Source organism: Aethalodelphis obliquidens, unplaced genomic scaffold, assembly GCF_003676395.1.
Source record: "Aethalodelphis obliquidens isolate GAN/ISIS:26980383/991018 unplaced genomic scaffold, ASM367639v1 scaffold5, whole genome shotgun sequence".
In the NCBI taxonomy this organism is placed as follows: domain Eukaryota; kingdom Metazoa; phylum Chordata; class Mammalia; order Artiodactyla; family Delphinidae; genus Aethalodelphis; species Aethalodelphis obliquidens.
This window is the reverse complement of record NW_020837949.1, coordinates 77845969-77871102: the sequence shown is the minus strand read 5'-3', so window position 1 is coordinate 77871102 and position 25134 is coordinate 77845969. Positions and strand designations below refer to the sequence as shown.

At 35.6% G+C, this 25134-nt stretch overlaps 1 protein-coding gene across 4 annotated transcripts in view; it reads right to left on the bottom strand.

Annotated features, from left to right (window-relative positions):
- Positions 1 to 25134, bottom strand: part of SEMA3D (semaphorin 3D) — a 209297-nt gene that overhangs the window by 25959 nt on the left and 158204 nt on the right. For all 4 annotated transcript variants that reach the window (XM_027102734.1, XM_027102730.1, XM_027102731.1 and 1 more), the window contains 5 exons: positions 18689 to 18803; positions 17435 to 17504; positions 14579 to 14723; positions 3518 to 3740; positions 1344 to 1432 (listed from right to left, as the gene is read on the bottom strand). In XM_027102734.1, coding sequence (XP_026958535.1) covers positions 1344 to 1432; positions 3518 to 3740; positions 14579 to 14723; positions 17435 to 17504; positions 18689 to 18803 — 642 coding nt within the window. The remainder of the gene's footprint in view (positions 1 to 1343; positions 1433 to 3517; positions 3741 to 14578; positions 14724 to 17434; positions 17505 to 18688; positions 18804 to 25134) is intronic.

Below are 25134 nucleotides of genomic sequence, written 5' to 3'. Positions count from 1 at the left end.
GCGTGGTTTCACAACATGAAAGTTTTATGTGTAGAAAACAAGCCTCTATGCGTGCAATACAAAATTTAAAACATGAACACAAAAGCTGCCAAACTAAAAAGGATGGAATGTTTAAGCATTTTTTTATCTATCGTCTATGTCTCTCTCTCTCTATATGACTATTCATTTCTCACCAGCCAATATTTACTAAGTAATAAACACAAGCAGATATTAAAACTTTAAGAAAATATATGAAAAAAATGAAATGTTAAATGAGAAAGTTCTATCCAATAACTTTTTTAAAATGAATTAAGCAAACAGGGTCATTATTTAATCTTAACCGTGGAATCCAAACAATTCCTCTTGGTCAGTAATAACCGCTGAGTAGACTTAGTCTAATGTGCCTCTGGGTATTACAGAGGCTTTATTTTTGCCCTCTGGGTTCGCACTTATATTTGACATTGGCTTTTCCCTCAGGAACTACCCACGACTTTGTTTCTGGTAGATTCCAGAGAGCAGGTCTTGTTCTTGTTAACTCCTGGACCACTATTATCATCACAATGTAAACAGGATCCTGGGGAACCCAGTCTGTTAATTAACTTGAGCCCCTCACAGCAGAAAGCTCTACTCTTTTTTAAGGCAACAGAAGTTTACATGGAAACAGTCTATTTTAATAAACTGTCTCAACAAAAAGTGGTATAAAAGACAGCATATTTTTAAAAAGCTCTTCTAAGAAATGCAATTTTATTTCTAATTTCATTTTAGAAAATAACGCTAAATTGAATTTCATTGAAGGTCTACAAAGAATGCCACAGTTCAAATTTACTACTGTTAAAAGTCTAAGGACATTCCCCAAATCTGGAGAGCTATTATTTTAGATCTACTAACTCTTCTGGTGATTGAGGGGAATTTAGCATGCATAAAGACTTACTATCAAGCGACTTAAAAAAAAGAATTCCTTACAGAAATGCAGGGACACATGATTTATACACTCTTCCAGTTTCCTTAAATTCAATTGAGGAAAAATTGAAAAGTAAAATTTATAAAGTAGAAAAGCATCTGGATAGTAGAAGAGACCCTAGGCTTTCATCTACCGTGGTGATTTGTCTGAACATATGCTTAGAGAACTCAGTCATGAGGGGCAACCCAGGAGCCCCAAGTTCAGTGATATTCCTGCAGGGGAAAATGAGTCCCATTCTTAGTTGCTTGTAAAACTTTTTCCTTCGCTTAAGGAAAAGAAAAATAAAGAAGCTAATTGAAAAGACTTCTTCAGAAAGAGTGGTGACGTACTGACACGAACATGTCCTATATAAGAACTGCTCAAGTTCACCATCGCTTCTCCGGGAACTCGGCCTAAGTCTTACCTTGAATATGTGTAACTCCTCCAGTACTACCTCTTCCATTTTCCACTTCTCCTTTGAAATGCTGACAACTTTTAGGACTGTTCCAACGTCTGAAAAAATACATTACACACGATCCTGTTGTTTCTACTTCAATGTTTAGTTAAGCATTCTCCTAGCAACCTTCACATGGCTCCCCTCATTTTTTTTTCAATGCCTTTCAAGCAATCAGGTTAAACAAAGCATGCGAGAAGTGAAGCTTAATGTATATGATTCTCCCCTTTTGAAATACTATAGCTTTCAGCTCATAAACACATTTATAAAGAAAATATTAAAAGACACCCATTCAGAGTGTATTCCTAACACAAGGAATAGAGATGTCTCCTTTAAAAATTAGTTGAAAGGGTAACTAAAAGAGGAACAACATTTTTGGAACTTAATTTAAAAGGTTAAAATATATTAACAAATTTTCTCTCTCAATGTAAGAAATATTTATTCAGTACTTATCCAGTTCACCATGAAAGATAAATATATATTTTTTTAATAATCTTAACAAATGTAAGAGAAATCATTGAAGCTATCTACATGGGGGAAGTAGTAGCTCACTCATAAAATGTATTTTACTTACAGAAATATAATTAATGGGCTAGAAAATAAAATTTTGTCAAATTATTTTAGTTCAATTTAAAAGAACTAAACTATTATCACAAGATTAATCATATATTGCAGTCCACAAGGTGGTATGTTATTACAGAAGGACGATCAAAAGAACATTTTAGAAAAAAATCCCATTTGGAAATTAATGTATAGACTGACTTACACATAAAAATAAATTTAAAATAGTTGCTTTTAAACTTCTGAGCACAGAGGTTGAAGTAGGTTAACAAGTATGGGAATATCCTATTTGTACAAAATAGTCTGGATTATTTGTTTTTAAATGACTCTAGGATCTTTGAAAAATATTAAATATATATTTTCTGAATGTCATAATTGAAAATCAGTCTATCTTAGTATCCTCATTATTTTCTAAGTAAAAGTTAGGTAGTACCACCTAGTGGCTAAATGGCTTTTCTGACCCTGAAATGTTGAAGAACTAGAAATGAGCTTTGGGTGGGCAGTGCAATTAGGAGGCAAGCTCATTAGAATGGAGGACTAATTATTTCATGTTTTGACGCTTCAGTAGTAATCTCTGTAGTCTTGAAAGTATTACTTTTTTCCCTGGGCCTTGGTACTGCCATCTGCAACATAATCAGGTTTGACAACCGGTGTTCTTAAAGTCCTCTGAGTCTGTCACACAGACGCTTCCTAATAAACTTAACTTTTGTAAAACCAATATATTTTAAAAAATAAAATTATTCTAAAATTGTTTTATGGTCCTAAAAACATTTCAATAAAAATGTCCATTTCTTAAAAACTCATCAAATTTCTATTTCTTTATGCAATGCGTGATCCATCAAATTACATAACATTATCTAGGATGTAGTGCTTTTGTTTTAATGATACATGTTATCTTTACTACCGATACAATTCACAGGACATTATTAGATATTACTTTTGTTTTTTGAGATGCACCAAATAAGCAATATTTCTTTCCCTTGAAAAAAAAGGTAATCATTTTATAATTACTGAGTTGGCAGTCAAAAAAAATAAATAAAATGGGCTCTAATAATGAAAGTAATACTTAATCCAAAAAATTCAAGAACAGGAAAAATAATCACCAAGTAGTTTCTACTTTAAGTTCTTTACAAATTAATGATTAACTTTTTTGAAACCACCATAAGCCACCTAAGTCAGTGATTCTCAAAACTGGGTGAAGGGATCCTTTGGGGTAAGGTTATCAAATATCTCTGTAGAGAGAGGGAAATGTGAAGTTTGAAAATAGAGAAGCTTTGCTTTACCTATTTGTTTTAGTCCATAGTCATTCAACAAATATGTATTGAGCACCTCATCTGTAGCCGGCACATTGCAGTCATAATATAGTAGTATATTTTGAAATCTCACATAACACTAAAGGAGGCTGGGAGATATGTGTGATCGTCGATTAAAAGCACATGTTATGCAAGTTTAAAAAAAACACTGACTGGGTATTAGCGAATAGTGACTCGTTTTGATTTTGGCCGGTAAACTTTTTTGAAGTTTTTGTTTGACTAATGATGAAAAATTCGTTTGAAAGAAGGCATAACTTGGCTCTAGCATACCTGTTCCAAGAAACATCACATCGTACTGGCCATCTTCTGCGACAACGTGATCCACCACAATCTGTGTCAGTCTGTAATCCACATTGATGCGCTTGAATGTTGGTCCTCCCACAACTGGATATACTGATTTATACATCACAGGGTGCCGCTTTATGAAACTGATGACATCGTCTGGAAAATCTCGGGTGGATTTAATCAGTGGGTCATAGGTTTTGCTTGGACACTGAAAAGGAATGAGGAGGGGAGTAAAGGCATTGTTCACACATTTGAGAAATTTTCACTTCTAATAAAGTTTTTAAGCCTTATCATTGATAATATTAAAGGAATGGTCACCAGGATCAATATGAAATCACATGTATTGACAGATGTAAATAAATGCGGCTTACCTGCAGTGTATATAAATCCAGTTTTTGCTTTCGAAAATATTCTTAATTATTACAATGAAATATTATTCAGCCACACAAAAAATGAAATCTTACTATTTGCTACATGGATGGACCTTGAGGGCATTACGCTAAGTGAAGTAAGTCAGACAGAGAAAGACAAATACTGTATGATTTCACTTACGTGTGGAATCAAACAAAAGAGCTCACAGATACAGAGAACAGATTGGTGGTTGCCAGATGTAGAGGGTGCAGGATGGGCAAAATGGGTCAAAGGGTACAAACTTCCAGTTATAAATCCTGAGGATGTAATGTACAGTATGGTGGCTACAGTTACTAACATTGTATTGTGTATTGGAAAGTTGCTAAGAGTAGATCTTAAAAGTTCTCATCACAAGAAAAAAAAAATTGTAACTATGTATGGTGACTGATGTTAACTGGACTTATTGTGGTGATTATTTTTCAATATATACAAATATCGAATTATGTTGTACACCTGAAACTTATGTTATATATCATTGATACCTCAATAAAACATTCATTGTGCACATATTTTAAATCTTTTATCAATGTCCAGTTGGGCTCTTGCTTTTGAAATACTTTTCAGTTGCATAAGCACAAGTAAACATTGATAATTCCAATCCATATCTTTTCTTCCAAGAAGTTTGACTTCAGAAAACTAAATACAAAACCCCCATGCTAGATATTTCTTTAGTCTTTTGAACTATTCTCTTCTTGAATTAGCCTCAGATCTCAAAAGACAACTGTCTTTGCTTGTTGGCAGATGGAATGGCTAATGATCATCAAAGAGAACCTTATGAAACAAATTATCATGCTTATTAAAGCTTCTCAATGTTTCTCCAAAAAGATTTCTAAATTATATCCATTTACCTGTGTTTTCTAAAGTTCCCAAAGTGAGCTCTTTTCTTGCAAAGGTACATGAAATTTGAGTTGAAACAATTAAGAAAGTGATCTATAAACATTATTATTTTCAGTTTCCTTTAATTAATGTAAAATTTCAGTTTTAACTTAAAACCATGATTGTTAATAAAATGGAACAAATCAACATGTCATAGAATTACTTGTAAAAGAACTTCAATAGTTTGATATCATAATTATCTAGTTTTTCATAACTGGCGTGAAAATTTACTGTGAGCAAGTCAACAACTTCCCCTAAAGAATCTGTGGGGAAACCCTCAGGGAATTTTTCACTTCTGTCTAAAATGCGCTTCCTGTGCGCCTTCTGACATCCACTAATTCAATAGTTAGCATACCCTGCCCCCTGGTGGTAAAAGTAAAACATTCACACTGGTATGAATTCAATGTGCCTCTCTCCCAAAACATGAAAGGGGAATTATTTCATAAATCCCTTCAAAATATTACTTCAAATATCTCCCCTCCCACATACTGAATCTATTTTATGATTTTATTATATTGTAATTTAGTAAGTTATCTCAGAGAGAACAATGCTGTTACCACATTTGAATTCTTCATTGGCTAATACATTCTCTTGGAATGGAAAAGTTTAGCTGGATGATGCAGGCATAGAAAAGAAAACGAGTAATATTAAGCAAAGTTTATAAGAAAGTGCTGCTTTCTCCCTGTTTTAGTTTTTAGACAAGTTGAAACATCAACTCCACTGAACTGAGCCACTTATACCCAACACTAATTAGACTCTTGTCAAGGCTCGAAATTGTGCTTCTCAAAGCATTCACAAGCGTCATTCTCAAGGAACTAAAGATACTGGAGTTAGTCACAGTAAATGTCCCTGACCTCAAATTTACAGCAATAAAATCATAATAGCTCACTAAATTACAAGAAATAGCAAAGAAGTTGTACTTTAAAAAAAAATCTGTTAATAATTTTCTATAAATAGCTTGAGAATATATATATCTTTCATAAGAATCTTGCATGTGAAAAGAAACTGATCTTTTCTTGATCAGTTTTATTGACTTGTCCCAGGTCTGCACCAAAAAGGTTAGAAATGTCCTGGAATGTTAGCCATTTGGTACTTACTGATCATATTCCTAGCTGGGTGTTGGTCTAAAGATCTATGACTGTATCTTCAGTCATTGTTTCTAGCACTTTGCTTTCAGCCAAGTGAAATCTGTCAACTCAGTAATGCTAGGAACCCTATATTAAGTAGATTAAGCTGTAACTCAAAATGGATACGGAGCTCAAATGATACAAAGCTCTTGCCCAATTACAGGCTGCATGTTTGAGACTCAGTCAAAGGCCATTCATAGTGGGCTTATAGCTTATAATGCCTGTGGTACTATCTGGTGGGTCTATTATTAAAATCAAAGCAAATGCAAGATTTCTGCCTGCATTACATTTTTGAAACAGCCCTCCAACTTAAGAAAAACATCTCTTTTGACTTTGTAGCTATAATCATGCAGTAGCCAATATTTCAAAGGAAATAACATCGTGCCATTCAAGTCAGTTTTTTATATCAAATTTTCAAACCATAAGAAATTTTAATGTGAGAAAGGATAGGTGAATGAAGCTAGGAACATTCATCAAAGAAACAAACGTGATAATTTTCCTCATTGTTCACCTCTGACAAAGAAGTTTAAGTGTAATAAAATCTAACAAAAAAAGAAGAGAAGGGAAACCTGGCTTCTACTGACTATTATAAAATGATCTTTGAAAATGTTTTTTTTTTCATATGGCAGCTTTTCCTCATGGCATGCTGCCAGTGTTTGGATAAGATCTTTATCCTCTAAGTTGCTGTGTGTGATCTCTCTGGTCTGCGTCTCCACTCTGCTTTCACAAATGAAAGTGATTTGGTAGAGATACTCCCTGAGGTTTAAGATCGTACAGTTTGAACCAAATATTAAAAACCAGTGGAATTTTTCCTTTGATATCATAGCTGCATCTCACACAGATCTAAAAATAACTTGGGATGCCAAGTATCTTATGCAGGTAAATGGAAAGTAGGAGAGAAAAATTCCATAAAGGAAAAAGAGAAAGCGTGGGGGAAATGCTACATCTAAATAACCATATTCAATTATTTTCCTTCCACAAATCCTAGAAGACTTTCCTATTGCAGCTATACATCACAGGTATTAAAAATCTAACGAATTTTTCCTCTGTATGTATGTACTTTAAGTTCTACCTGCTGACTCAGTCCATCTGAATATACTGTAGAGGGCAATTTATTTCTGCTTCCAGCTTTCTAACATTTGTCTGACTTGCATCACTTTAGCTCCTGTGACTGTAAGAAATAAATCAGGGAACTTATCTGTGTCTCCACCTACTGTTTCAAAAAACTCTAAGACAGTTTAAAATATGAAGGGGGGGCGGGGAAAGAGCGAGCTATTACCAAAACTCTAAAATGTCCGTATGTTGCTGGAAACAATACCAGCACAAGAGCAGAAGAAAAAAGGACCTGCCTAGGCAGCTCTGAGATGAAAGGGTAAACCCAGCGGCAATAAGCCCTGGTTGCATGCCTATCTCCCAGGGCTGGCTGCCACCCTGACTAGGTGTGATCGTGTTATGCTTGGCACATCTGCGTGTTTGCAGAGGGCCTTCAGTCGTGCAGTGGGAAGCAATGGATAAGAGGAGAAAAATGGGTTTTATCCAATGAGAGAACTTTGCCCCTTGGCAAGTCCCCAGACAGCTGTTACAAGTTTTCTCCCCCTGCTGCTTCGGGCTATTCTCTACAGGTTGCAGTTTCCTTTTAAACAAATCAGAGGGGTGATCAGTGCGAGGGAAGACATGGCATGAGGCACAACTGAACCGGGCTTTCATTTTTAGCAAAATGGGAAAAATAAGCTAAATGTGTAAAGAAGTCTCATTTTTATTTATAAAGTAAAACATGCAAATTTAATAGGTGTCATCCTATCCCCCTACTTATTCCTCTAAGAGTCAGTTTATAACATATATGGGCAAAGAAAGATGCTATATTCAATATGAGATAGAAGGGCCAGAGATATAAATATACAGGTAAGTCTATCTTTTTTTGAAGGTTCTCTTTTTTTTAGAAGAATTTCTATACCAGAAAAATGAAAACATGACTGAATGGAGTAAGTAGCCTGGGATTTGGAGAACCTCATTTTAAAAGCAAATGTTGGCCCTATGGAAAAGCAAGCTGAAATCCAGTTGAAGAGATCGATTTGTTATTTGAATCAGCTGCCTTTCACCATTTGCGAGAAACACAGCCTATGTACAGTTAAAGGAAAATGGTAGAGATGTTTTGTCATACACCCTTAGAAACTTGGAGTCAGGAGGCCCAGATTCTAGTCCTGCCTCTGTTTCTCCTTTCTAGAATCAAAAACCTAGAAGGGGGGCTTCCCTGGTGGCGCAGTGGTTGAGAGTCCGCCTGCCGATGCAGGGGACACGGGTTCGTGCCCCGGTTCGGGAAGATCCCACATGCCGCGGAGCGGCTGGGCCCGTGAGCCATAGCCGCTGAGCCTGCGCGTCTGGAGCCTGTGCTCCGCAACGGGAGAGGCCACAACAGTGAGAGGCCCGGGTACCGCAAAAACAAACAAACAACAACAACAAAAAAAACCCCACATTTTGGCTATAGTGAATAGTGATGCAAATGAACATGGGAGTGCTAATCTCTCTTCAAGATCCCAATTTCAATCCATTTGGACAGATATCCAGAAGTAGGATTGCTGGATCATATGGTAGTTCTACTTTTTAATTTTTTGACAACCCTTCATACCATATGTGGAAACAACCTAAATGTTCACTGACTGATGAATGGAATTTAAAAAGTGTCTATAGGGTTTCCCAGGGGGCGCAGTGGTTGAGAGTCCGCCTGCCGATGCAGGGGACACGGGTTCGAGCCCTGGTCCGGGAGGATCCCACATGCCGTGGAGCAACTAGGCCCGTGCGTCACGGCTGCTGAGGCCACGTGCCACAACTGCTGAGGCCTGCGCTCCTGGAGCCTATGCTCTGCGGCAAAAGCCACCGCAATGAGAAGCCCATGCACCGCAACGGGGAGTAGCCCCTGCTCTCCACAGCTGGAGAGAGCTTGTGCACAGCAACGGGGACCCAGCACAGCCAAAAATAAATAAATAAAATAAATATTTTTTTTAAAAAAAGTGTCTATACATATAGTGGAATATTATTCAGTCTTGAAAGAAAGGAAACCCTACCACTTGTGACAACATAGTTAAACCCAGAGGACAATACACTAAGTAAAATAAGTCAGCCATGAAGGACAAAAACTGCTTAATTCCACTTATATATATATATATAAAACATAGTCAAACTCATAAAAGCAGAGAATAGAACTGTGGTTGCCAGGGACTTGGGGGAGTGGAAAATGGGAAGTCATCAATCGGTGGGTATAAAATTTCAATTACACTGGGTAAGTTCTAGAGAGCTGCTATACAACATTACAGCCTGTAGATAATAATACAGTACTGTACACTTAGAAATCTGGTAAGAGGGGAGATCTCACAATAAGTGTCCTTAACACGACATTTTTTTCAAAAAGTCCTTTCTTCTCACCTTTCTGATAAAAGAATAGTTTAAAAACTGAAGCTCACTTTCAAGTAAACATGTATTAATATTTACATTTATGCATAAATCATAAAAAAACCCTTATCAACACAGAATGAAACTACAGAGTAAATTTTTAATAATAAATCAAATGTCAAAAATAAAATCTTCTGCCTTTACAAATCTTCCCTAGATTTTGTTGCCTGATCTCAGTTTGGTTTCTATATCTGACCTGTTATCACTTATTGTATGGTAGATTCTTCCATACTGCATTTCACTTGGAACTTATTACCAAGACCCAGCAGTTCAGTAAGGCCCATCTGAACGAAATATAATTTGTTCAGAGACTCTGTTTGGACACCAGAGGGCAGAAGAATCACTTGAAGTGAAGGAATTCAATGTAGGCGAATCTTGTGTATTCTTGAATTTCCAGGCTTATTAACATTGTAGAGTAGTGATATCATTGTAAGGCTAGGAGTTTAGGTTTGACTTTTTATCACAGGAAGTACAGAAGTCTGTCAAACTAAAAAAATTAAGTAGCTATGGCACACAGAATGTTCTAATGTTTATTTACCGGAGTGATAATGTCAACAGAAGGCACTGCTGGGAGAACAACCGAGAATTCAACCTCCATAGCAACATGGATGAGAAAATGTAAGTGCAAAGGTGGTGTTTAAAATAATCTATTTAAAATGTTTAACATAAGTGGAAAGTGGCTTTTAGAGTAAAGATCCTGACATTTCATAGAAAGCAAATTATTCAGCAATGCTTTGATTAAAGTAAGATGTGTTCCCCTGAATTACAATAAAAGAAATGCCAAGTGCAATAAGGCTTCAACACTTCACTATTATTTTTGTAGAGAACAGACTGATCTCTGGAGAAACAATGTAAGGTTCTGTTTGGTTGTTTGATTTTATCACTTTGAAGGCAGAATGGCATGGGGGTTAATGGCATTTGATTTGGAGTTACATGGCTCTAAATTTAATCCTAGTCTCACCACTTGAAAAACTATGAGACCATGAGCATGTGCTTACCCTCACTGGCTTTTTCTATTTATTTTTTTAAATTGAAGAATAGTTAATTTACAATGTTGTGTTTGTTTCCGGTGTACAGCAAAGAGATTCATTTATATTCATATATATATATATTCTTTTCTCAGAATCCATTATAGGTTATTACAAGATATTGAATATAGTTCCCTATGCTATATAGTAGTACCTTATTGTTTATCTATTTTATGTATAGTAGTGTGTATCTGTTAATCCAAACTCCTAATTTATCCCTCCCCCCCTTTCTCTTTTGGTAACTATAAATTTGTTTTCTATGTCTGTGAGTCTATTTCTGTTTTGTAAATAAGTTCATTTGTATCATTTTTTTAGATTCCACATGCAAGTGTTATCATATGATATTTGTCTTTCTGTCTGACTTACTTCATTTAGGATTATAATCTCTAGGTCCATCCATGTTGCTGCAAATGGCATTATTTCATTTTTTATGGCTGAGTAATATTCTACTATACATATAATATAAATCCCACATCTTCTATATCCATTCATCTGTTGATGGACATTTAGGTTCATTGGGCTTTTTCTTATCCATAAAATTGGGATAATAATATCTACACCATTAAGTTGTCTGTAAGAATGTACAGATAACATGAGTCCTTATTACTGTGTCTGGATCATAAGACAGGTTCAATGATGGTTTTTGACTAAAATTTCTGAGCTGGAGGTTTGTAGAAGATAAGACTCATAGCTTCACTTAAACAAAAATTACTACAATTAGGCTGCTTAAAACAAAACAGAACAGATGAGCAAGTATGTCAAGAGAATATGTAAAAATAAATGCAGTTAATTTTAGGTAGAGCATTCAGTAGCATATTAATCAGGTGAATTTAGGGGATAGGTGAGTATTAGAGAATATCAAAGAATAAAGGAAAAAAGACTGGTCAGAAAACTTCAACATCCCTATTCACTCTGCCATGTTTGGTGATATGATATTGAGTAAATTATTATTCTGGGCATAAGTTTCCTCCTCTGTAAAATGAGAGTGAATTATGCTGTGTCTCTCATCCATTCCGGTTCTTAGATTCTCAAACTTAACAAGAGACATTACTTGATACACTGTGAAATATAATTTCAGTGATTAAATGACAGTTATTTAAATGGTAACCTTAGTTTATGAAAAGCTTATTTGTGTAGCAGATTTTCATATCAGATAGATGATATTCCTAACTTCAGCACCAGCCCGCCAAATATAAAATATAATGTGGAAAATCTGACTAAGCATTGTATGCAACTAAAAGGTAAGATATCACTGAAAACAAAGAATTAAGGAAGCCAAAGGTTACACATTTACATACGATTTTAGACATTTTCAAATGTGGTCACAGAGATTTCAAAGAGAGTACAAAAGTAGCTAGTTACTTCGAAATAACTGATACCCTTTAGTTATGGTAGCTTTCTCGATACTCTTGCAAACCTTTCAGGGGAGTGGTTATCACTATTCTTACAGAGAATCAATTGGAAAAAGATGGTAAATAAAAAAAAAAATTTAATATCTCAGTAATATTATTTTACATAAATAAATTTTTTTAACTGGCTTACCTGGTTGCTCCCCATCTAAAACCAGTGTAGACACAATCTGAGTTTAGTTCAGAACAAGAAAGAATGCTGCTTTTAAGTGAAACTATAAAGCAAGATAAATAATCCCTGACAGTAACTAGGATATATTTTTCTGTCCCTAAATTCTATAAAAGAACATAATGTACCTGATCAAAGAGTGTTCGAGTCTTCCTAAGGGAGACTTTGTCTTTCTGTCTCAGTTACCAACAGTGGCCCGAGTATGGGCTACGGATTAAAGATTAGTTACAAGGCATAATTCTCAAAGCTTAGCTTCAGATGCGAATGTGTTTACACATTTACAAAAGCATAGGAGAATAATGATGTTTAGGAAGGATAAAAGAATAATTTTGTTAAATAGCACTTCCTATGCCTGATGATATTTTTCCTTTTATCTAAATTATTAGAAAGAAAGAAAAGTATTTTTGGTAGTTTGGATACAACTTATTCCCTAGATAATTCTGAACTCTTCAAGAAAATATCTACAGTGTAAACACTTTGTATTTTGAGTACTCCAACAGCAAAGGCTGCTCTGTTTAACATAAGGAGGTGCTTCTGTCCTTACTGATGAAAACCCTCCTCACTGACATGTATGTTTTACTGTTCGGGGGTCACATATCAGAGAAGTGCCCATGTGCTTCCGAGCAGAGTCATGTAAGGTGGGAGTTGCCTTTAGGCTCCCATGACATTCACAGGTCTCTCAGGAAGGAGCAGGGAAGTGGTGACAGCATCCACCTCTGCAGCATCTCCAGTCTACACTGTCAGATGTGATCTGGATGTATCGGCAGGTGGTCATTTTGATAATCAACTTCTAGCATTATAAGAATCAACTGCTGTATATACGTAGGGAAATAATTTTCTGTAATGAATGTGGGTGATTTCAGTCCCAAATTCTTTCTCATGTAAATCCAGATAATTAAAGATTTGTTTTTAATGGCCTGAATGGTCACGGTCTTTATTTTTTAGAATAAACATATGTAGAAACAACTCAGAATATGATAGTCTCTGACACTTAATCCCAGAATCCTAGTATGGTCAAATTTCCCCAGCTAGAGAACCCTGTGAAGTTTTATCAGCCTCCTCAAACAAAAAACAAACAAACCAAAAAACTCAAACAACCTTCACACATATAATCATTGTATATACTATGTATATTCAGTAAAAGATCTTCCATTGAAGGGAAAAATAGATATAATTTAACATAAAAAGTTCTTAATGTAGTGTCAAAGTACAAGGACTCAGAGCTTGGACTCTACCAACAAGATATCTGGGTTTAAAACTCAGTTGCATCAGTCACTAGCTTTGTGACCATGGGCAAGTTACTGCACTTACCTGTGCCTGAGATAGCTCATCTGTAAAATGGCATTAATAGTAATAGCATTTGCTTTATAGAGTCATTATAAAGATTACATTAAGATTTAAAAAGCCTTTAGAAGAGTACCTACACCCTATGTTACTGTTTAAAAAAAATAACAAGTACAGCTTTGATGTTCAAAGAAAATTAAAAAGTGAATATTGAAAATCATAATATTACTTGCAGAAAGTTTTTTCCACCAAAGTTGAGATTATCCTATAATCAGTTCAGAAACATCCCTGAAACATATTGAGGAATTACGAAAGGGAAAATAGACATGGCTGTCAAGTGTGGTTCCCAAATTTAATCAGGTTACATAACAGGAAGATGAAAAGAGAATTCAGAGAGCCTGGCTACCAGCTGTTTTCTCTTCAGGAACACATATAAGATATAACTCAGTAGAATCAGATGGCTTACATCAATGATTTTTCTGGGATTTTGATGACTATTTTGAGCTCTTGGTAGAAATATTCATAATGAATCCTAATTTTTTAAAAGAGGCATTTTACATTTATATTAGGCCAATTAACTAATTCTAAAATATTTAAATAACAAACTGTTTTAATCACATCAACAAAACAAAAGCCATTTATAATGCACATACAGATTTTAAATCGCAAAGTTTTTCCAAAACAGATGCAGAAACTCTGAAACACATTTCTTACCTGTTTCATTTCTGCTCTAAACATGACTTATGCTATTTGAACAGAATTTTGGACTCAGAGCTTTCTATGTCTTTTCCACATCTAAAATATGCATGTAATTCCAAGGTGCAACATAATAAAGAAAAGATAAATGCAGAACAAGAGAACAGATCATTTAAATGAACGATTATAACAGATGTAGTCTTTTTAAGGCAGAAGTGGGGACTAGAAGACTCTTAACTACATGCAGAGCTGTATGTGGTGAATACTTACTAGCATTTCCTTCTAACTTGGAATATTTGTCATTCTAGATACTAAATCATTTTGATGATTCTATAGACATGTTGAGGATAAACGCTATATTCTCAGAGGAGTGCTCCTTACGATATAGCCCATTGTTTCCTGTAGTATTTAAAATTCTTACTCAAACGAAAAATCTTAAGTTCCAGTGAAGGTCAGACATACTAACACATCACTGTAAGTAAACAGTTATTTTAAAACCACAGTGCATGTTGCTGTGGTGAATAGCATAGTTTATTATAATAGGATTAGGAAGAGAATATGGACTTAAAATACTTTGATTATTAAGTATGGATACATACTGTACCAGGTCGGGGATAAGGAATTCTTCCATCATACTGCACCCAACGATGATCTGCACTTTCCTTATGCGCATATGGACCATTAAAAACTGCTCTGATGTCGGCCATGCTATACACACACACAGCAGAGCCTTTGAAGATGGAGCTGAAAGGAAGCAACATGATTCAGTCATTCACTGGTCCATTCAGTGGACATTCACTGAGCACATGCTATAACCATGTGCTGTGGACACATTTATTCGGGACATGCAGCAGACAAAATGTGTGTATGTCCTCAAGGAGCTTACAGCCAAGTAATCCTGAATAAGTTTTGATAACACTTTTATTACAGGTAATTATAGTAAACTAAGCAAGCACACAGATGGGTACCCAATACAAGGCTGTCTGGTAAGTTTTCAGGGAGTAGGTAGCATCTAAATTGACATCTGATGGACAGATAGGAATTACCTGGAAAAATTGGAGGACAGACGGGAATATGCAGGAAAGAGTGTTATATTTATTCACATGCTCTTGAATTTTATTTGAAGTTATTATAGCATAATGCCTTCTAAAGAACTTACGAAATCAGAAGTTATATTACCTACTTTTTAAAAAAAGAATATTTAGATATGTAAATAATAAATATTTATCTTTCTTAAAGTGAGGGAATGTCCATAAATACTGGCTATTAATGATTTCCTCATATAATTTTTATTAATTTTAAAAACACTGAAATAATCTTTTTGCTCCTTTTTGAATTTCTGAGTTTATGTATATAACTTATCTGAGGCTTAAAATTAATCATGATTACACAGTAAGGGGGCACATCTAATTAAGAGGCAGCAAAGCTCCATGGGAATTCAACAAATTTTTGCAAACTAATGAAGAAAATTGTTAGCAGCAGCATCAGATATTTCATCTTGGTTTATTTCCAGAAATTAAAAGGCATTTTCTCTGAATCTAAAATTTTCAATGATTCCTGTTCTTAAAAACAAAATCACACTTTACACTCTAAGAGACTTAGCACTACACAAATGAGTTTAGGATTCACTAACGTGAGTAACTCAATCATTAATCATTCTTGGAATGACATTAATGCGAAGCATCAGGAGCTGATGGTCAATAGGCAGCGGGGAGAAAACTAGCTGCTAAGAAGGGAAATGATGGCCCCATAAAAATCATATGACCTGCCTACGATACTTTAAAGGAACGACACATCATGCTGTTATTGCAGATTAATTACATCTTCTCATTGGACCAAGGATGTGACTTGCATCCTGACATTACCTCAGTCTTCAGGGCAGCATTAAAAATAAAATAACGAAGTACACCAAGAACAAAGAGCTGACTTGTAACTTCACACTCTGGGTGGGCAAAAACTCGATAAGAGAAAAAGAGAAGTATCTTGCGGCTACATTTCTTTGGCACACATCTATGTCTTGTGAGTGAAACACACAGTGACTTTAAAGAAAATTCTGTGAATGGAAAGATGCCAAGAGAACCAGGGCTGAGAGACTTGACTTGAGTAACTACAGGCACGTGGTCTTCCTGCACCTTTTTAGTTCAGATATAAATTAGCAGAAACATGGAGTTCAAAATAGCAGCTTCTTAGGATATCTTCTCTAGTCTCATATTTAAATATTTCCACTCTAATTTTATAATTAACCAAATAGTATTTTGTTTTTGATACATTCTGAACCAATAGTACATTTGACTTTATGTCAAATAAGGTATTGTGAACTAAATGACAGTAATATCTCGGAAAATAAATTATAATTTTCCCACAAAATATTTTAATAATTTATTCAAAATGAGGCAGTAAGATCATTTGTCTAATACTAATGCCAATACTGCCAATTCCTCCAATACTGATAGCAATATACATTGATAACGACCGATAGCAGCGCTATGGAAAAAGTGAAAAGTATTTCAAAGAATGTAACACAGGCAGTAGTAGGTAACAAGAATAAAAGTGCACTTGGAACAGAGTCAAATGTAAGTTAATGAATTAAATAAAATTAATATTAAATAAGATTAAGTGGGGGTCCAAATATTCTTTGAGAAAGCTTCATGGCTGCTAAGACAACTTTTAAGGAAGTGACAGAGCCTCAGTGACAAGTACAGGCCAGTATTATGCAGAAAGAAGACAAGAATACAGGCGTAGAAATTAGGAAGATACTTTTAGTCGAAGTCCCAGTATTACTACTAATTGGCTACTCTTCTTTGAACAAGTACATGTAATACAAACTTCCTTTGCCTAAGTTAGTAGAGCAGTGATGATATGCTAATAATAACAGTCACACTTCCATCTTTGCAGAGTAATGGGGAAGTGCAAATAAGAGCATGTGAAGACATTTTAAAAGACAAGAGTGTCATCTCATGATTATAGCCTAGACAATGACTAAGACATGTATTTTGTTGGTATTACTTCTCTGTCATGCAGCTCAACCTATTTATTATGATTAACATATGCATGTGCCCTTGTATCCAGTAATTGTAGTCTAGGAATTTAGCTCACAGATATACTATTCCCTGCTCCTACAGGGAATAGTGTATGCACAAGGTTAGTCATTGAAGCATTATGTGTACTAGCAAAGGACTGGAAACGACGCAAATGCCTAGGTACAGAGGACTAGTTAAATAAATTGTGTTAATCCATATAGGGGATACTTTGCTGGTGTAAAGAACAGAGACATTTTTATGTACTGATATTAAAAGATTTCTAGGAAACAATAAATGAAAAAGTAAAATTTTTTAAATGTGTGTTTTTTCACACAAAAGGAAGGGACAAAAAGAACATATAAGTATATAAGTATTTTCTTACATAGATACAACAATTCTCTAGAAGGATTATAGGCATTTTTTTTTTAAACTTACCTGGTTGTGGTAAAGACTCCATATACTACAGGATTTCTTTCATCTCTTGTGGGGAGTAAGTAAATGTCTTCTATTAATGGGAAAAAAATAATGATTCTACATTTGTATTTTTCAGTATCATGTTTGCTTTTTCTTTAATAATGAAATATTCCTGAGACTCTAAACAGTATATAAAATTAAGATAGCAGTGAAAGTCATTACATTATGACATAAGAAATTAAGGGGAAAAGACAACTTCTCACTAGCTGTGTGACACTTAATTGAACATTCACCCTCGAAGGTGTTTACTTCAATCACCTATGAATGGGATGGTTCACTTGATAATCTCCATGACTGTTTCCAATTAGGAATATGTGATTTCATATAGAACAGAAACTAAAAACAGGTTATTTTTACCCTCCAGTATTAAAAAAGTGTTGTCCTGTAATTGTGTCAACTTGTTAGTAATTCAATTACCTATTTGGTACTAATATGAAAATAGCTAGACTAGTTCATTCCTTGTGTGGTATTGTGTAATTACTTGTGCAACACTGATACTAAAGTATATGTAAATAATATTCTTTAAAACATCGTTTAAGAGGTGAGCATACTTATATACAGCATGAAAAATCATCCATGAATACTGAACATATAATTTAACACTGTAAATACAATACTGACACAAGTCATTCAATGATATCATCATTTTTACACTGCATGGCAAAACCAAAAATAAAGTTCAAAAAGTAAAAGCTAATGATACTAACTTTACAGCTGAAAAATTCCTTCTAGAATTAGCTTTGAGAGGAGTAAAAAGGGGAAACAAAAGAGGAGAATCTAACGCTTCTCAGAGTATCCTTTTTATTAACAAGTCAGAGCGACAGAGTTCACCAGATCTCCAGGGCTCTCCAGCAGAGGGCGTCTACAGAATAAGGAACCCAAGTTCTTGCTACCTATAGCCAGTGGCTCCTTCCAAATAAAAGACCACATGAAGAATGGATGGGCTTTGTAGTCCCAGAGCTAGTATCTTTCTGTCTCTTGCTGCAGTTTTGTTTCCCTCGTAACTTTGAGGACACTCATAGAAGGGGAACTTCTTCATTACGATGAACACCCAGACCTAGAGCACTTCCAAGTTCTTTGCGTGTGGGAACTTAGTAAGCACCACTCCTGCAAGCTGTCCTGGGCTTTATAATCAGTCATTTGGGGCTAAAATAAATTAAATGCTGAATTACTTAATTAGTAAGACTTTTTTAAGAAAAATGAAACGTGACTTACGAAGCTCATCAAAATGAGTATCTGCCCCATCACTTCCAGGAATTGAGCAAATCAGTCTGGCCTTGAGAAAAGTGGTCCATTTGTTTATCAGGCTGCGTTGTCCTCCTACGTCATTCTGGGGAGAAAAAGAAAACACAATAAAGATACAGATTTACCAACATGATTCTATCACCAACTCAAACTGGTGGTTATCATAGGCAGTGTCTTATTAATGTCATTGCTTTTACAAAGACAGAGACCTTGAATATTTAAGTCCATGAATTTTCGAAGGAGGGAAAAAGCAGTTTTGTCCTTCAAAATTAAATGCTTTTCTCACAGTTAAATGTGCAATGTAAACACCATAGCTCTGCTGAATGAGCAGATGCATGCAAGCCAACAGTAAATAAGGCAGGCTTGGAATCGACTCCCATTTCTGCCAAGTTTTGCTCTATGACTTACAAACAATTATTTAATTCTTCAAGTCTCTGTTTTCTCATTGACAAAATATGATTAATGCCTTGAAATATGGCTTTTTTTGTTTGTTTGTTTTTGGTTTTTTTTTTTGCGATACGCGGGCCTCTCACTGTTGTGGCCTCTCCCGTTGCGGAGCACAGGCTCCGGACGCACAGGCTCAGCGGCTGTGGCTCACGGGCCCAGCCGCTGTGCGGCATGTGGGATCTTCCTGGATCGAGGCACGAACCCATGTCCCCTGCATCGGCAGGCGGACTCTCAACCACTGCGCCACCAGGGAAGCCCGAAATATGGCTATTTTGATTATTAAATGGAAAATTTTTGTCAAGTGTTTAGCAAAGGCCAGGCAACTTGTATTAAAAACAAAATGTTATGCACTTCTCTGGTGGCACAGTGGTTGAGAGTCCGCCTGCCGATGCAGGGGACACGGGTTCATGCCCCTGTCTGGGAAGATCCCACATGCCGGGGAGAGGCTGGGCCCATGAGCCACGGCCGCTGAGCCTGCGTGACCAGAGCCTGTGCTCCGCAACGGGAGAGGCCACAACAGTGAGAGGCCCGTGTACCGCCAAAAAAAAAAAAAAAAATACAAACTTCCAGTTATAAAATAAATAAGTCATGCACATGCACCCCAGTGTTCATTGCAGCACTATTTACAATAGCCAGGTCATGGAAGCAATGTAAATGCCCATCGACAGACGAATGCATAAAGAAGATGTGGTACATATATACAATGGAATATTACTCAGCCATAAAAAGGAACGAAATTGGGTCATTTTTAGGGACGTGGATGGATCTAGAGACTGTCATACAGAGTGAAGTAAGTCAGAAAGAGAAAAACAAATATCGCATATTAATGCATATACGTGGAACCTAGAAATATGGTACAGAGGAACCAGTTTGCAGGGCAGAAATAGAGACACAGATGAAGAGAAACAAACGTATGGACACCAAGGGGGGAAAGCGGCAGAGGGTGGTGGTGGGATGAATTGGGAGATTGGGATTGACATGTATACACTGATGTGCATAAAATGGATGACTAATAAGAACCTGCTGTATAAAAAATAAATAAGGGCTTCCCTGGTGGCGCAGTGGTTGAGAGTCCGCCTGCCGATGCAGGGGACACGGCTTCGTGCCCCGGTCTGGGAAGATCCCACATGCCGCAGAGCGGCTGGGCCCATGAGCCATGGCCGCTGAGCCTGCGCGTCTGGAGCCTGTGCTCCGCAACGGGAGAGGCCACAGCAGTGAGAGGCCCATGTACCGCAAAAAAAATAAATAAATAAAAATAAATAAATTAATTAAATTAAAAAATAAATACATAAAATAAATAAGTTATGGAGATGTAACATACAGCATGGTGACTATAGTAAATAATATTGTATTGCATATTTGAAAGCTGCTAAAAGAGTAAAAAAATAAATTTGCAGCCATGTATGGTAATGGACATTAACTAGACTTATTGTGGTGACCCTTTTGCAATATATACAAATATAAAATCATTATGATGTACACCTGTAACTCATGTTGTATGCCCATTATACCTCAATAAAAAAATGAAAAAAAGATATTCTTTAGACATTTAGCAAAACATAAGCATTTATACCAATTAGGTAGAATAAACAGGGTTATGCTGTTCAATAATTCACCATAAAGAGATATTTTTCTTATTTTTCATTTAATATGTCCCTGTGAACACTAAATTAATACGATTTTCTGTTTGACTCAACTAGATCTGCTATGCTTATGATAAATAAATAAGGATGTTTCATGGTATAAATACATTAAGTACTTAATTTTGACTTTCAAAAATTACTTATGAAGCCACTATTTCCATTAATGTATTTCCATTTAAATCTAAATTCTATAAAAAGTTTTGTCTTTCATGCCGTCTGTGTTCCATAAAGTTAATAAACAGTTTGCTGTTAAATTTCAGGTCTCAGTATCTAGGGACTAGCTTCCCTGTGATTCTTTTATCTATGAAAATTAAAGAAAAGCATATACATGACCACTCCAGACAGGAGAATTCAAAGTCATATAAATAGAGGCTCTTCTTGAAGAAAGAAATGGGGAGGAGGAGAGAGAAGGGAGGGCAAGCAAGGTCATTGAGAACGGAGACCATAGCTGTCTTTATAGCCTTAATACCTCACACCAAGGGTGTACCGTGACACCCAGAGTGAATGGTGTTTAACATCCCTCTCTGCTAAACAGAAGTATTTTAAGTAATAGCTCTATATAAATGAGTAATAATTATTATTTGCTTGAGTTCTTTAGGTTTATAACAATTTAAAAAGGAGAATAATTTAAAATTTTAAATACATTCAAATTCAACAGTTAGCACGAACTCACATTTGCACTTAACGAACAAAATAATCACACCTCATAATTTGCACTATGTCTCAGTGTTGCAAGTTTTAAATAACTCCAAATCAATGTGAACTTACCCTTGAAACATGTGTAGCTGAGTTCATGTGTGTTGAAGACTGACTATACATATACATGTACACATAAATAAACATAATAGAAACACAATGGTAACCACAGCAATTGTTTAGAACTTGGATAAACAAAAGACTTTTCTGGCAGTAGTACTCTGTCACTGATACTGTTTAGAATTGCTAATACATGGTGATAATAGAAAGCAAAGTAACATCTAGTTGGTTTTCTAATAGTTTTTAATTCTTAGCAGAAAATGCATTCTCTTATTCCTTTTATGCAGAATCTACTTCAGATATGCCACTAACATCCTGCTTGTCAGGTACTTATTAAGATCATATTTAATAATTCATGAATAGCTAAAAATGCAAAATAAAATTGACAAAAGTCTTTAGAAAAATATAGATAAAAGTATAGATAAATGCCCAATAAACTGAGTCTTCTCTGAAATTTCTTTGTTGGGAAAATGAGGACAGACCTACAAGGTTTAATACTCTCTAAAATTACAGGTGGATTCACACATGCAGAAATTGGTTCAGGAAACATTCTAGATGCTGGACAGATGAGGGAAAGAACAGCTGGTGAAACAATTCAGAACATGTATGGAGAACCAGGACAAATTTGGTTTAGACTAAGACTGGGATAAATTGAAATAGAGGAAAATGTTACGAAAGTAAACTGGGGTAAGATCAAGGAAGGGCTTGATACCAGGCCAAAGTGTCTGCATGTAATTTAGTACACAAGAATTACTAAAAGAATTACTAAAAGAATTACTAAAAGATTCAGTAATTAGCAAAGAAGTGAAGAAAATGAATATACATTTTATATAATAACCCTTTAGAAACAAACATGTCTGTCATTGCTCTTAAATTTATATTTTGTCTATGGTGCCTCTATTATTTACCATTGCTCAATAATAAAAATAATATTTCAGCTAGCTATTAAATGATTTCCTATGTCTGCAAATGCAAAGGCAGACTTTTCTACACATGACTTTTTTTTTTTTTTTTTTCGGTACGCAGGCCTCTCACTGTTGTGGCCTCTCCCGTTGCAGAGCACAGGCTCCGGACGCACAGGCTCAGCGGCCATGGCTCACGGGCCCAGCTGCTCCGCGGCATGTGGGATCTTCCCGGACCGGGGCACGAACCCGCGTCCCCTGCATCGGCAGGTGGACTCTCAACCACTGTGCCACCAGGGAAACCCTATACATGATTTTTATTTCTACTGCTAATATCCTCAGATCAGTTAATAAATATAAATCCAGATGTTAATACTGATGCTTCCTCCTAATGTAATAATGAATTCTATGTTAACGTACAGAAAGATCCCAGTGACAAAATGTGTTATCTAGCATTATTCAGAAAGAAAGAGATTTTTAAATAAATTTAAAAATAGACGATAACTTATCTCCTCATCTTTCTCCTGACCCTTGATTTATATCTTTTTAAATTATCACACCTAGCCTCTGTATGTTTTTATTTTAGCAGAGCCCTAGTTGTACTAAGCAGAACTCTAAAGCCTATTTTAAGGCATCTTCCTACATATTTATAGTATTTATAAAATTTTCATCGCTTATATTTGTATATTTTGATTCAGTAATAAATACTACAAAATAGTGTTGATTCAATATGCATGAAGAAGTATATCAACTATCATGAATATAATACCAGGGACCATGTTTGGTTTACTGCTTTACCCCTAGCACAGAGCAGTTATTCAAATTACTTTGCTAAGTGAATAAACAGATAATATCAAATATTTGCTCCATAACATCCCTTTAACGATTGTACATATTACTACTTCATCATAAAAACGAGCAATCACATTCTCTTTTCAACACATTATTAGATAAAAGTGACAAGAAATGGCTCATTTTCAAACACCGTCCCTCTTTCTATTTGCAATTATCACCATATTTAAGACAAACCATGAAAAAACTCTATTCTATTAGCTCCAAATTTGCCAAAAAGAGGTTTATACTGTACCTGCATATTTTTTTCAACCTGACAAATGGAAAATTGCAATCCTTTGAACAAAAGAATCTTTAAATGCTCTCACCTACCCATCTAGCTGCTGTGCGTGGCCTCTCAAGGAATAAAAAGATAAAAAACAAGCACAAAAATCCAGGTCAAAGATGAAAGCCACCTGCTGTCAACGGGAAAACAAGTATAGTTTCTGGGATAATAGCTCTCAGGAATGGATTATAAGCATTTAATGACTGGATAGTAACTCTTACAGACATCCAGAAGCATGACCTGGGATGGCAAAGTTCAATTCACAAGGAGTTGTATTTCTCCTGCAGGGAAGTGTCAGTTGACTGACTTTGTGGACCAGCTCTCAGTCCCTGGATTTGTTTGCAAATCCACAAAATCCCCCCTGAGAACTTTAAGCCCAGAAGAGGGCTGAAAGGGAAGTAACCACTTTTGTACTCAACTCTCACCTCCTTGCTTATTTTTGTGAAATTCTAAAGAACACAACTGTCTAACACTATAGATTTATTATTGAGATGTCAAAATCAGCAGCTTTTAGTCACTGGTCACTTCTGTGTGTCTCCACTCCATTTATCACAGCTTCTTTGTGGTCAGATTGCCAAAAGCCTCGCCATCCTCTACACAAAGATGCAGATGAAAGTAGCAAAGAAATTAAATGTAAACAAGCCTGACCACGTGTGCAATCTGGGTGGTGAGTGCAGAGGTTGCCTGTTTCCCCATTCTTTATAGCTTTTTATATGTTTGCAATATTTCTTAATTTTTAAGTGATTAATGAAAACAGAAAATTTAAAAAATGAAAGACAAACACAAGTTACAATCTCTGTGCAGCTTTAAAGCATAGTTAACTCTGAATCATTGGATTGGGTGATGGCTGCATATTATGAAATACTGTGATCTTCTAATCCTGCTATCTCCTAATGGGGCGATCAGTCAGGAAGCAGGTTAATGGTGACTCCATTTTCCTTCTACTGTCATAGCAAACTCAAGTCCTTATAAATCTTACACAGACATGTAGAGTAGCTACAAGCTGTAACACGTGAACTTTTATTGAGTGTATCTTTTGACCTTCAGGTCACTATGCTGGGTTCATCTGTTAAATGTGATTTTATCTCTATATACCATCCTCTCCAAGGATCTCTCAGCACTTTATAAATATTGTCATTTTCACCTTTATATTGAGAAACAGAAGCTCTTGGAAAGTGTAATAATTGACATTTAGCTCCTCTGCTCTTAAATCATGAACATTTTATAAATCAATGAAACCTCTAAGACATCTGTGAACATGGTATATTCTATTAAAACAGAGATGTGCGTTCAGAAATTTGTAGCCATATTAATTAGTTTAAGTTGAAGGACACCAGGCTTTTCAAATAAATAAGTACACCTTAAGCACTTAAAAAAAGAAAAAAGGTTTGATGGTGAAGTCAGAGGTTACAAATTCTCTTTTGCTTAAAATTTAGTTATTTTGCCTAATGGAGCTCTTCTGCATCTTTGTGCAGACAAGAGAAGGGAATTCCCTGAAGCACTTTAGAAACCATAATCTGTGCAAGTTTGTGCACCCCTCTCCCACATTCT